This window comes from Dipodomys ordii, unplaced genomic scaffold (assembly GCF_000151885.1).
Source record: "Dipodomys ordii isolate 6190 unplaced genomic scaffold, Dord_2.0 Scaffold4, whole genome shotgun sequence".
NCBI classification, from domain to species: domain Eukaryota; kingdom Metazoa; phylum Chordata; class Mammalia; order Rodentia; family Heteromyidae; genus Dipodomys; species Dipodomys ordii.
This window is the reverse complement of record NW_012267220.1, coordinates 20,080,188-20,095,125: the sequence shown is the minus strand read 5'-3', so window position 1 is coordinate 20,095,125 and position 14,938 is coordinate 20,080,188. Positions and strand designations below refer to the sequence as shown.

Here is a 14,938-nt window from a genome sequence, read left to right as displayed (position 1 = left end):
TTTAACTAATTTGGCAAAAATAAATAGTAATAAATAGTATTTCTTGAATATGGTATGCAGAGCGCTGAAAATTTACATGTTGTCATTATAACTACATTTTAGGATGCATTCTATTATTCCCAAAGTTATGCTCAGAGATCTTAGCTTCTCCAAGTTACATACTATTAGTCTTCACTGCCAGGCACCTGAATCCTAAGCTCATCCTTGAGTTTGTTCATACTACTGCTTTTTTGTAAAGAAAGCAGATTTTTTTCAAAAACATCTTCCTCAGCAATTTCCCACTATGTCACATTGTCCCCTTTTCTCCTGCCCAGCTCTCTAGCTTCCAGAGAGACAAACGCTGCTTTTTCATGCAGATAGACTAGAGCCTCTTTCTTTTTAAAAAATACATTTTTATTGTTATTGTAAAGATGATGCACAGAGAGGGTTACTGTTACAGAAGTCAGATAAATGAGTACATTTCTTTGTGAATAGTGTCAACTCTTCCTGTGTTTTCTCCCCGTTTATCCTCCCAACCCCCTCGCCCACAAGTTGTATAGTTCATTTTCAACAGTGCCTAGTGAGTCTCACTGCTACATTTGTTCACCCTTTGTCCCATTATTTCCGTGTTCCTCCTTACCCTCTAACAAACAGATAAACCTAAATACAAGACAAAAGGTAAGAAATCAAAAACAGCAATAGAGGAGAAAAGAGAAAATAAAACACAAAATAACAAAAAAACCTCATTTCCATTTCTTGAAATTCACTTTGATAAACATCATTTTATATGATCATATGCACATAGCTATTGAGCCTTTGTGATCCTCAAAAAAATGGAACGCTTCACAAATTTGTTTGTTGTCCTTATACAAGGGCCATGCTGATCTTGTCTGTGTCATTCCAGTTTTAGTATATGTTCAGCCAAAGCGAGCACGAGCCTCTATTCTTACACTTAGTTTAAGACATGATTCTGAGGTATTTCCTCCCCTTTTTAATTTAAGCTGTTCCAAGGATAGTAAACTGGTCATACTATATTAAATCATATCTGGCTCCTTTTTCCTAAATGGTGTTTGTAACTTTTGACTGCCAGTAGTAACATTTGTATGCTCTATTTGAAATCACATCTTAACTATCCATCCAATTGTTATCCATAGAATGATTTCCATTTTACAGCTTATAAAACAAAAGTCAAGAAAGTCAGTGAACCCTGGACTATTTAACAGCTTATTCTCTTCCTCTTAGAGAGGTGTGGCTCATCAACTTAAAGTTACTGGTGAAATACTACCTTTCAGCATTAGTTCAAATTGTGTTGTCTCATCTCACATATGGAGCAATGTGCTACTACCACCCTTATTCCTCAGTAGTCATGAGCTGTTTTCAAGTAGATAGATTTAAAAATAGTGCATGACACTTGGCCACCTGGCTATATTTTCTTTTAGCAATTAGCTCAAAGTACTATCAGATCTTCACAGACACTAGCGTGTCATAGGGAATTTCTTATATATTCCAGTGCTGAGAATACTATGGACTTCTCAGCAAATGAATATAGAATGAGTAGTAGAGGTCTTCTGAACCAATTCTAAGGAGGTTATGTGCTGGAGATGGACTAAGAAAATCTAAATTTGCTTGCTTCAATATATATAGAACATTTAGATGATTACTAAAAAATTTCAACAGTTTTAGATAATTTGAAATGTGGATTCCCTCCGTACTAGAATTTTTAAGAGAGATACAAGTAATTAAGGCAGTAGAGTATCCTTTAGGAAACATTTAAGGGACTAATGGGACAAGTTAGAGGCAAAATCAGAAGGGGTAATCTCCACTGTATTATACTAATCAATAGAAGAGAAGAAGACTATTTGGTCCAGCACTACCATCCCTTTTTGCTTTGATTATTCCAAGATAGAGTTTCAATTTTTAGTTGAGGCCAACCTGGACATGATCTTTGTATTTATGCTTCCTGCTGTAGCTCCTATGACTGATACATCCCACCCTGCCCAGCCTTTCTGTTGAGTTGGAGCTTTATAAACTTTTTGTTTGAGCTGGTTTTAGACCATGATCATAATCCCAACCTTCTTGAGTAGCTAGGGCTACAGAGGTTGCAGGCATGAACTACTACACTCAATTCTGAAATTAATTTCCCACCCAAGTCAAAGATTATATAGCACTTTTCTTTGAAAAATTATAATGAACTCCAAGTTAAGTTTCTGCTGTAGTTTCTCTTTCAAAATACTCTGTAATCTACCCAGAATATCATAATTATATAACAACTGAAAAGTGTCCTGGTTAGAGGAAGCTGTTTCATGGAGATATTCTTACATCAGCTTCATATACTCAATATAAGAAATTGCCTCTTGTATTTTTCAGATTGACTAAAAAAATCAAACAAAATTACTTAAAAGAATATTTAAATCTTTTCTAAAGGATTTAAACTATCATGTAAAATGTAGATATCCTGTGGACATAATTTGAGGTCAAAAACTTCTCAAACTATAATCATGTCTGACATTTTTTGAAGATAAAGATCAATTTTGTTCCAATTTCTGTTATCAAAATTCAAGCTTCATTTTAAAAAACTATAATTACATCTTATTATACCATGAAGTTTTCATTCTAATGCCAATACCTTTTCATTCTTAATATTACTATGTTGATAAAATTTTGTTAAATTGTCTATTTTTCTATTGCAACTGACTTAAATTGTTTTTTTCTAAGCGTGCTGATGACATCACAAGTTTAGTTGCAGATACTACACTTCTTGTACATTTTTTTGGAAAGAAAGGAAAAGCTGAGCTCAACTTTGAAGATTTTTATAGGTAAGTTTAAAAATTTTTAACTGGAAATTGTTGGAATTGCTGAAGTTGAAAGGGGGTTGCAAGTCATCTCGTATAGTGGCACCACCTCATTACTTTTATCTTAATTGGAGATGTTGTGTAACAAATATCCATTTCCTATAGTATTTGTGAACCAGTGGTTAAACTTATAATTATGACAAGTTACTGAATGACAAAAATCTTCATATATCCTCATTGTGACACCCTGTATATTAAGAAGAAACTATGTTACCAGTGCCGTAGTCTCAAGTAATATTGATAAGCAATGTGTCATCTCTACATTGGAAGGTACTTTATCACTTCCACTTAACAGATGGGGAACTCAAGCCCTCTGTTATAGCTTGTGCTTGCTTTCCCATTTACAGAGAGGAAGCTAATGAAACTGTGTATCATCATATAATAATTTTTTCCTCATAACCTTCTTTAGAAGAATAAATATTTGATCATTTATCTTGCTTATTCTTGTACTTTGATCACAGGTTCATGGATAATCTCCAAACAGAAGTTCTAGAAATAGAATTTCTTTCCTATTCTAATGGGATGAATACTATCAGTGAAGAAGATTTTGCTCATATTCTTTTACGTTATACAAATGTGGAAAATACATCAGTGTTTTTGGAAAATGTGCGTTATAGTATACCTGAAGAAAAGGTATCTAATTCCTCTTATTTTGTTATTATATACATTATCTTTGCTATTTTGGATAAGTCTACAAAATGTCTGGCTTTTATTAGTTCTCTTGCTTCTCTGTAAATTAAAAATACTTTTTTCCTTTGTTTCCTAAGTGCTGTTTAAATTTTAAAAACAATTTTAAATTCTGGCTAAATGTTCATATATTCTTGCAGAAAATCCTTACAGCTAAGAATACGATTTTTCAGGAGAATCCTGCTGAGTTATATGCTTTGTCTAGAACACAAACATCACTTCATATAAAACAGTTTGTATTGGCATTATTTCTGTCACCCTCTGTTCATTTCTATAACACCCTAATGAAAGGTCATTTAAAGAGCTCTATTGTTGAGTGAGTGATCTTATCAGCAGTTGAAGTGAGGCTTTTCATGGAGTTTGGATGGTATGAATGGCTAAGAACCTGGGACAACTGGTTATCTATTTGTTTGGTGGCAAATGTGTTGTCAGCACTTCTGAGCAGTTACATTATCTAGTGGTATTTGAATGCATCATTGCAACCAAATAGAACTGCTGTCACAAGAACCCCTTCAAGCATGGGATGTTTTGGATATACTGCCTTCTATTTGTTTATAGAAGGATCAAGTTAGTCTACCCAAGGAAAACTTGCAAATAGTTTAACTTTGTGTAGAATGGATACACTGTGACAATGTTAACAGTTCTCAAGACCCCCCCCCCCTAAGGAATGAGAAGAAAAGGAATTGAAGCATTTGGCTATTAGCTTACATTATCTTTTAATCTGAGGGCTTTTATCTGTTTTCCTCGTTAAACTGGGCCTTTCTAACCGATAGGTAAGTCTCTTAAAAAATAAAATAAGATATTGGAAACTGCACTACTCTAGCTATTAGGGCCTTTGGTGGTTTTCTTTATTTTTTTCTATTAGATGAAAACATCAAAATGTAACACAGAATGTTGAGTTCTAGGAGCGTGATGATATGCAAACTCTATCTAGTGTTTTTACAATTGAATTGTTTGCTTGTTTTTGAGAGGTGTATGTAACACAGACTGGTCTCAAACTTACAATCCTACCTTAGCTATCCAAGAATTTAGGATTGTAAGCATGCACCACTATACCTAACTGTAGTTGATTATTATATCTTGTTTGTATCTCGTTTGAAAGTAAAAAAAAATGTTAAATTCAGCTTATGAAAATGTTTAATTGATAGAAGTTTTAAGCACTAAAAGTTATTGGAATAGAAATGGAAAATTTTGCACAGACATAGTGACTCAATTTTTTTTCTGAATTACCTCATAAATTCTTTAAACAATCTTGCAAATTTTAACATCTTTCTTTTCCCAAAAAGGAATCCAGAGCTTCTAAATACTTAGCCTTGTCCAAGGATTCAAACCCAGGACTTTCTAAGCTAACAATTATTTCATCACACATTATTAATTTCCCTTTCTTCTACCTCTCATCCTTTTCTTTCCAACAGAAAAAGAAAACTTCTACTATTTCAGTGACACTTAACATTTTAAAAATACTTTGATTTTCATTCAGTTTTTAGTATTTATGATGCCATATTCTAGCTGCTAACAACAAAGTAGAAAGATAAATACATCCTTCTGTAATAGAAACAAGATTTTAATAGAGAGGCAAATTAAGTAAGGACAGAATATAAATAAATAGTATGCTTTCAGACAATGTAAAATACTTAGAAGGAGACCATGAATCATGATGGCTGGTAAAGCTGATGGACTGTTAGGGAGAGCGCTTCTGAAAAGGAGCTTTTGAGAGAGCCTCTGGGGAGTGAACTCTGCGAAGGTATGGATGAATCAGGCAGAGGTGACAGCATGTACCAAGGGCCTGTGAGGGAAACAAAACCTTAGTTTATTTGAGAAGTAGCCAGAAGGAATTTTTCTGAACTAGGAGAGACTGTGATAATTAGGATGCTGCTGCTGCTGCTGCTGCTGCTACTGCTGCTGCTGCTGCTGATGATGATGATAAAGACTGACTAACAAACATTGTAGACCAAAGAGAAGAAATTTAGATTTAATTTTAATAGTGACTCTTAAGAGTATTGTTTTTGATTACTTTTGTACCATAAGGTTAAAGAAGTTGCAGCATAGACAGCACAAACGAATATATTGGCCCTTTATAAAGAAAGCTTGCTAACCTTCTCTTAGACCTCATGAATGACATCTGTTGATTCAAGCATTGACCATCTACTATGACAGTCATTTGATCTGCTTCATGCACCTTATGTAATGTGATTGATGTTTCAATTTATGTCTCAAAAGATCATTTGGCTACTATGTAACAAAACAGACTTTAGTATGCCCAGCCTTGAAGGAAAGACAAGATTCCATTTGAAGAATTTAGATAAAAGATAAGCATTGCCTAGACTAGGACAAAAATAGGGAAAAGAAGTCATATATTGGGTCATTTAAAACATAGGGCTGATGAAACTTATTTGTAGCTTGTATTGCATTTTGAGAGAGAAAGATGAATCAAGGAGAATTAGGTGTTTGGCCTGAACCACAAGTTGAAATGACGTTTAATATTCCTACGGGCTATTCAAGTGAGGATTTTACACAAGAAGTTGGGTATATAATCTAGCATTTAAGGATAAAATTAAACCTACTGAATATTAGTCCCTGGTATTTGGACTTTCAGATGATGTCTCCAGTTAAACCTCTCCCACTGAATTTAGCTTCTTATAATGTACTGCCTACTCAACATGAGGATCTGATGGATATCTTAATGGTTGTAAAACTTGTTTCACATCTCATCACCCATTTCAGTTCACAGAAGCTTCATTCTTCCTACTCTACTTCTTAAACATTTTCACTACACCAAAAATAAACCCTACAAATATTAAGCCATTTGTCCCCATTTCTATTTCCTTTTATCCTGCAAACATTGTAGTTTGTATCTCTGTGAACTTACCTATTCAAGATATTCCATGTAGTCTTTACATTTCCAATCAATTGAATCATGTAAGATGGAACCTTTCATTGTTTTTATATACTACAAGTTATTTGTCATCCATGAACATTTGTTCTGGACTAGGGTTGCTAAGGATATATGTGTACTTGAGTACTACTTACCATTTTTTCATGTATATACCTAGAAGTAGAATTCAGAGTGGCATATTTTATTTTAGGCTTTTTTGTTGTTATAATACGTATTCTACTCTATTTTTCCATATGGCTATATGTTACTGTCTAGTTTTCTTTTCATCCTGAAGTACTTTCTTTAGCATTTTATTTTATTTTTGTTAGGGAAGGCCTGCTAGTAATAAAAATCTTCAGCTTTTGTTTATCTAAAATTCTCTTAATTTCTTATTTTTTGAAGGTGTTTGCTCACAGTCCAAATTCTTGGCTGGCCTTCTCTCTCTCTTTCTCTCTCTCTTCTCTCTTTTATCACTTGAAATATATTATCCCTTTTCCTCTGGTCTCCATAATTTGGCTAGAAATCAGAGGTTGGGCTTACTGAAGAGTCATCTTCTTGTATCTGCTTACATGATTATTTCTCTCTTTTCTATAAGTGTAACAGTGTGTTTTGGAACAAATCTCTTAAGTTTATCCTACTCAGAGTTTATTCCACATTTTAAATATGTAAACTCATATCATCCATCAAATGAAGTTTTCACCCATTATTTCTTCAGATATTTCTTTGGCTCATCTCGTTTTCTGTCTACCTTCTTTCTGTCCCATAAAACATATGTTATCACACTTGATGATGTCCCAGGGCCTCTGTCTTTATGGATTGATCTAATAGTGTTATTTCATACAGGTAGACTCATACATATATGGTTCTTTGTGTCTGACTTCCTTTACTTAGCATAACTTCTTATGGTAGTATCCACACTGTGGTCCGTTTTATTGCCAAATAATACTCTAGCGTGTAGATATGCTAGATTTTGCTATCTGTTTTTCAGTTGTTGAGTATCTGAGTTGCTTCTAATTTTGGCACCCAGAAATACATGTAAATATGTACTATTTCCAAGAGAATTTGCATGTATTTTGGGATAAATGACTAGGTCACATTACCAGCCCTGTGTTTAAAATTTTGAAGAACTGCCAAACTGTTTTCCAAGGTAACTTTACCAATTCTACAACCCCACTGGCAATACGTGGGGCTTATCATTTCCCCCTATCTTTGTTAACATTTATTATTGTCTGCCTTTTCTGTATAGTCATTCTAGTGACTGTGAAGTGATACCTCACTGATTTTGATTTGCATTTCCACAGTGACTGATTATTTCAGCAGTTTTTATGTATGATAGCCTTGTATAGACCTACCTCAAAGAAACTTCTATTCAAGTCTTTGGCCTATTTTTAAATTAATTTGTTTGTCTTTTTTGTTATTGATTTTTGAGACTCCTTTAGACCTTCTTTATGTATTATTCCTTTTTATTGCAACATTTTCTTTTTTTAAAATGTTATTGTAAATGTTGTGTATAGGAGGGTTACTGTTACATAAGCCAGGTAATTGAGTACATTTCTTTTTGACAGTTACACCCCTCCCTCATTTTCTCACATTTTTCTCATTTCCCCCTCCTACCCCCACCAAGTTGTGTAGTTCATTTCCAGTGTAGTATCCAGTGAGTGTCACTGCTGAATTGCCTCACTCTTTGTCCCACCATTTCTGTGCTTCCACTTCCCTCCCCAAGCCAGATAAACTTATATACAATGCAAGGGACACAAAAATCAAAAGCAGTGACAAAAGGGAATACACCAAACACCAAATGGGGGCGGGGGAAGATCCACGAACAGTACAGTTTAAAAAAGAAAACAAAAATCTCTTGTTTCCATTTCTTGGAGTTCATTTTAATAAACATCATTTTATATTGACCGCTATGGTCCTCTCCTAATAATGTCCTCCTTGGTTCTCATTGTGTGAATATTTAGAGTGTTGTTTAATTAATCATGTTCAAGTGTAATTATTTGTCTATCCATTGGGTTTCCGTGTAGATTTATAGGCACATTCTAATTATTACAAATGAAAGAAACCATATAGCCTGTTTCTTTGGGTCTGGCTTACTTTGCTTAATATAATTTTTCCAAGCCTTCCCTTTCCTTATAAATGGGGCAATGTCATTCTTTCTGATGGAAATATAGAATTCCATTATATATATTATATATTATATGTATATTACATATTATATATATAATGTTTTCTTGATCCATTTGATTACTGTTTATATATTAGGCCCTTATAAGACATAGATTTGCAAGCCTTGTCTCCCAATCTGCGATTTTTTAATGTCTACAAGTTTATAGTTTTGATCTAATTTATCAATTTTTTTTGTTTGTTGTGTTTTTGGTTTCATGTATTAAGAAGCCATTGTCAATTCATTGACCATAGGATTTTATCTCTGGCTTTTTCTAAGGGTTTTATACTTTTAGTTTTAAATTTTAGGTCTTTGATTAATTTTGAGTTAATTTATGGACAGTGTGTAAAGGTTTGCTCCCCTTTTTTTGAATATGTATATTTAGTTGCCCAGACCATTTGTTAAAGAGCCTATTCTTTCCTCAATAAATGGTAGTGGTACTCTTGTTAAAAAGCAATTGACCAAATATAGGTTTATTTCTGTGCTTTCAGTGTTATATATTTTAGATGCTTTGTTTTACATTTTCCAGTCATTATTGCTTTATCTTTGTTAGCAAGTAGGCTACTTCTTTCCTCTTACCTTTATGGAATGTGTACCATTCAAATCCCAGTAGTTCATTGTAGTGGTAATTCTAGGAGACAGCATAGGGAGGTAGGAAAAAGAAATGGCCGTGTTCATCTCTTCTCCCCTCTTCTGTGTCTCATGTTCTGGATGATTGCTTGATTATCTCCTTCAAAATAAAGATACCACTTATTGTTTCATATGTTTAAGCACAAGATGTTTAACTTATACCAAAGTATTATTTTGATGCTAGTATCTCATGAATGTAATCAGGAGGCTGAGATCTAAATGATTATGCTTCCAAGCAAGCCCAGGCACAAAAAGCTTTTGAGACTCTATCTCCAAAATAATTAGCAAAAACTTGGCTGAAGATGAGGCTGAAGTGATAGAGCAACAGCAGTGAGGAAGAAAGCCAAGCAAATGCAAAAGACCCTGAGTTCAAATCCCAATACCAGCAAAAACAAGACAAAATAAAAAAGGATTGTTTTTGAATTTGATCTGTATTACCATTATATTAAAAATTAAACCCTCTGTTCTTCTCAGTGTACCTATTCAATTGTGTTAATTGTGTTGAAAATACACATACTAAATGTAGTTTCTCAAGTTCAGATTTGTATTCTCAAAGATAGCACACTTGCATTTCAAATAACTTTCTTCTCTAATTCAAGCTGAATCAGTGGTAGCATCTGTCCTCTGTGCATGTGACATTCCAGAGGCGGCTGCTCTGGCTCTGGTGTTGGGCTTGGTGCTGGGTCTGCACAGTCAGTACTTCTTCCTGCCGTCTTGGCAGCAAGTTCAAATAAACTATTTATGCTTAGTAAACATTTTGAGTTTGTTCTGTCAGTGCGAAGATGTGATCTAATGCTGAATCATATTTAAGGAGTACCTATAAAAGACAAACTTGTTTATGGATTTCATTTCTTTATCATTATATTTACACTGTTAAAAATATTGGGCCTTAACATTTTTATTGACTTGACAGTAGGGAAAAAAAAATCACTTATTATGTTGACAGTAACACTAGTCGTTGGAAATAAATCTGAGTGAATCATATATTCCTTTTGGAGACAAAGTTTCTAAAATGTGTCCTAAAATAGTTACAAGATATACTGCAAATGTTTAATCACTTTTCTTCTGTTTTTTAGTTTATAATACTTACTTTAATAAATTTGGATGTACTAATTACATTTCTATTTATTTTCCAAAATTAGGGCATCACATTTGATGAATTCAGGTCATTTTTCCAGTTTTTAAATAACTTAGAAGACTTTGCGATAGCCCTCAACATGTATAACTTTGCAAGTCGCTCTATAGGACAAGGTAAGTAATCGTTCTTCAAGAGTTAAAAGCAGAGCCAGGCATGTTGCGACATATCTATAATCCCAGCTACTCAGGAGTCAGAGATTGAGAGGATTGTGGTTCAAGGCCAGCCAAGGCAAAAACTTTTCAAGACTATGGTCTCAACCAAGAAACAAGGGTTGGTTGGTGGTTTGCATCTGTAATCCCAGCTATTAGGAGGCCTAGAGAGGAGGATGACAGGCTTAGACTAGCCTTGGGCAAAATATGAGACTCTATTCACAAAGTAACTAAAACAAAAAAGGGCTAGGATGTGGCTCAGGTGATAATACACTTGCCTAGTCACAACAAAAAAAAGGTGAAGAGCAAAAAAAAAATAATAATAATACTCCATATTTTTTTAGAGATTTTTTCCAACAGGTTAATTAAATATGCTGTGATTTCCTGCTTTCAGTGTGAAATAGGTCTGACACTTTAAGAAAAATTTAAAGAAATATTCTAAATATTTCACTGAACATATTTTACTCTCTTTCATAATAAAGAAAAGCTAGTCATGTTGGTTTACAGTGTTTTAAAAGTTCAAGGAAGAAAGAACCTCGTGGACTCAGTAACATAGAGGGACACGTGGCCAGCTAGCTGTGCCTCAGAAATTCCTACAGGACGCTGTTTATACTACTGATTACCCCTGCTAGCTCAAACACCTGAAATTTCTTATCAGAGCCACCTCTTCACCATGAACTTAGGATAACTGATACAAACAACTGAAGGGAGGAAGGGTTGATTTTGGCTTCTAACTTCAGAGGTATCAGTTCCTGCTGGGGAGAAGGTATGGTAGAATAGAACAGATCTGATCATTGAGGCCTGGAAGCAGAGAGAAGCAGGCCTCCTCTTTCATCTCCCTTTATTCCATGAGGATCCCTGCTGTTCAGGGAAGGTCTTCCCTCTTAGTTCTGTTGGGAAACACTATTACAGACACACCCAAAGATGAGCTTTCCTTATCTCTGAGCTTCTTAATCCAATCAAAGTGACAACCAAAGTTAACCATCACACTGACTTTTCAGAATGATGTATAAGATCAAATTGGTTTAACTTACATAGAAATACAGCTTAAATAGAAATACATACAATGCTACCACCTCAGAACTAGCTCACTCTTACCCTGTAGACTGATTAACAAGCTAGAATTGTTCTAGGATTCTATGGTTAACAGTCATCTTCTGTATCCTTGTGGCCTTATCCTTGACATAGCAAAACTTTCTGTTTGTTTTTTAAACATGAATTTATTTGTTCCTGACATAAGTTAATATCTTGGCTCAAATCTTAGAAGACAGTCTTGGGTTTTTATGACCATATTTCAGGCAGGAAGGAATAGCCATAGCCATTAATCAAGATATATTGTACTTATAAGCTGCTTTGTTAAATGGCAGCTCCTTTGTATAATTACTTAAAGATAATTTTTTAAGATAGTAATTAGAAAAACCACAGGAAGAACAACAGTATGTGTCAGTAAGGATCTAAATTCAAATCCCAGCCAAACACACACACACACGCACACACACACACACGTAATAATCTATTTTATAGCTGCATTTATTTATCTACTGAGTAAGAGAAACCTGAAATGGTTCACATTTTATTTTTTCTCTAGATGGGTGTTCAAACACATCTTCCCAATCCATTTTAGTGTTTTCGAACCAAAACTTTTAGAAGGCATACCTTCATTAATAAGCCCCTTAACTAGTATTATAAACCTTTATAAATAAGATAAGCTGGGCACCCAGTTTCTCACTCCTGTAACCCTAGCCTCTCAGGATGCTGAGATCTGAGGGCTGTGGTTGGACGCCAGCCTGGGCAGAAAAGTCCCCATGAGACTCTTACCTCAAAAATTGGGAGTGGCACTGTAACTCAAGTGGTAGAGCTCTAGCCTTGAGCATGAAGAGGATCAGGCACTGTATTGAAGTCCCACAACTGACAAAAAACAAAACAAAAACAAAAACAAAGTAATCAATATCCGTTTACTTAGTTTAGAATAGACCATTGCTCTTTTTGAAACCAGGAAATGTAAGAAATAAAATGTCATTATTCCAAGTGTTGCTTCCACTAGCATCTTCTTTGAGTTTTTTCTGTGTAGAACTGTAATAGTAGCCACCTATATCCTAGCCTATCACACTGTCTGTTTTCCTTCCTGATGTTTCTCAGATAACTCTCAGCTGAAGCCTTCGAAAGCACAAGTTAACCTTTTCTTTGACACATCCACTATGGAGGCTTCAGTTGCCCAGTTGCCCATTAGAGTTACACGTTCTTCACCTCATAGTCTGTAGAGCTTCTCCTGATCCCTTATGTCCTCTGCGCTCTATCAAACCAGACTAAGCCCTGTTCTTTCATTGCCCATCTCTTCCCTCTCCTACTCCCTACTGCACAAGGAAGATCACTCATCTCTACAGGTCCTGGTTCTTGGTTGGTAATTTTTCTGTGGCTACATGTAGTGGTTATTTGGACTTGTCTGCCATCTGAACTGTTTGTTGAAACTTATTTATCTTAACCTCTAAAAAATCTGTTACTGATAGTGGATGCCCTTTAAACATTCATTGATTGTGAATGTAGTATTAACCTGAAATACAGCTGCTTATTGCTTTCCTTATTAAGACTACAAAATGTCTTTTTATTAAAAACATGATGATTAATGAAGTTGTGTTATATAATTTTATAATCCATATTAGCAAACAACTTCTTTTGCAACCATTCTAGTAATTAGCGTATACTAAAATGATGTTAATGGTCTACTTTTTTCTTTTTATGCAACATATGTCTAGATGAATTTAAACGTGCCGTCTATGTAGCTACTGGACTCAAACTTTCACCACATTTAGTGAATACTGTCTTCAAGATTTTTGATGTTGACAAAGATGATCAATTAAGTTATAAAGAATTTATTGGAATTATGAAAGACAGACTCCATAGAGGATTCCGGGTAAACCTACAAATTTCCTGTCTTTTGATATTCTTTTTGAAAACTAAGGGAAAAACATCTAAAAAGCAGTTTGTGTAAATTTTAAGAATATCATCATCAAATGCTTTATTTGGGGAAAAAACCGTGGGTCTCATATTCTTTGAAGGCGAATTGAAATGATAGAATATAGTACTTGTTCAAAACTATAAATTCAGTTTGACTTTTAGTAATTTATTTTCATATTCTGTTAGCTTGATTAATGTCTTTGTCCCAGTTTTGGTAAAAAAGTGTTGCCAAGTATTTTTGAAAAATCTTGTCTGCACATTGAGTGTTCAGACTTGATGAGACACATTTCTGTTAGTCCATCTGAGGCTCTTAAGTAGCTTATTCACTAGTGTTTGTATGGAAAATATTTTTTTCTTGTTAACATACTAAAAAATGCCTACTAGAAATTTAGTGATTGTTTTTTAAAAGCATGCTTTAAAGTTTGAAATATACTGGATATACCTAATACAATTCTGGATGTGCCATGAATAGAAAAAGAAAAGAGGAAATCTTATAAAATTAACAGCTAGTAAGTAATTCAGTCTAATCTACACTGCAGATGTATCCCTAGGAATGATGCAAGACAAAAATCTATATAGAAAAGTACATTAACATAAACAATATGTTTAAGATTATGAGGACTTTAATCCAAGCTGCCTTAATAAGATACTATCTACTTGACTGCTACCTTCTAGTTAGTTGTTAACATTTCATGTGGTACCACAAACATCTGAAAAGAAACACTGAAAATCATGTATTTTCCTCAATAATTTTATCATTGCATGATCAAATTGAATATAAACTATACTCTAAACTTTTTACACTATATTTCTCGCTTAGATGTTATATTTTTTTTAAATGTACATGCTTATTGCATATCTTTGATCATATAGCTATCTATGCACACCAAACTGTTTTATTTTTCAGCTGGCAGATATTAACTGTATATATTTATGTTGTGGATAATTATATAAGCTAACTAGTGTCCATTTCTCACTTTTATAGTGAGAACCTTTTAAATCTATTTTATGAACAGTTTTGAAATATATGTGACTATTAACCATGGCCACTTTTCTGTGGAATTGATTTTTCCTTACTGGCACTTCTGTAGCTTTTGGTCAGCTTCTTCCAGTCTGATAACCAATCTTCTACTCGTAAGTTTGACTGCTTTAGATTTCTATGTATATGTGACATCATGTTGTTTTATTTTCTTTCTCTACATTTGAACATTTTTATCCTCTGTTTTGCAGGGTTATAAAACAGTCCAAAAGTATACTACTTTCAAATCATGCCTGAAAAAAGAACTTCACAGCAGATAAGTATGTTAACTTCTTTCTGCCCACTTGTCCAATAACAGTGTCCAATTTTTCTGTCATAACATTTTTCTGTGATAACATTTTGAAAATAGATGAAAGGGCTAGGGGTGTAGTTTAGTGGTGGAGCCTTGCATTGAATCCCCAGGATGCACATGTGCCTGTGCGTGCACATGCACACACACACACACACACACACACACACACATACACACA

At 34.2% G+C, this 14,938-nt stretch overlaps 1 protein-coding gene across 1 annotated transcript in view; it reads left to right on the top strand.

The window, feature by feature from the left end:
* The window catches only part of Micu3 (mitochondrial calcium uptake family, member 3), a 68,689-nt gene that overhangs the window by 51,787 nt on the left and 1,964 nt on the right, over window positions 1-14,938 (top strand). The window contains exons 9-13 of the mRNA XM_013024075.1: window positions 2,695-2,795; window positions 3,293-3,464; window positions 10,330-10,438; window positions 13,228-13,385; window positions 14,660-14,728. Coding sequence (XP_012879529.1) covers window positions 2,695-2,795; window positions 3,293-3,464; window positions 10,330-10,438; window positions 13,228-13,385; window positions 14,660-14,728 — 609 coding nt within the window. The remainder of the gene's footprint in view (window positions 1-2,694; window positions 2,796-3,292; window positions 3,465-10,329; window positions 10,439-13,227; window positions 13,386-14,659; window positions 14,729-14,938) is intronic.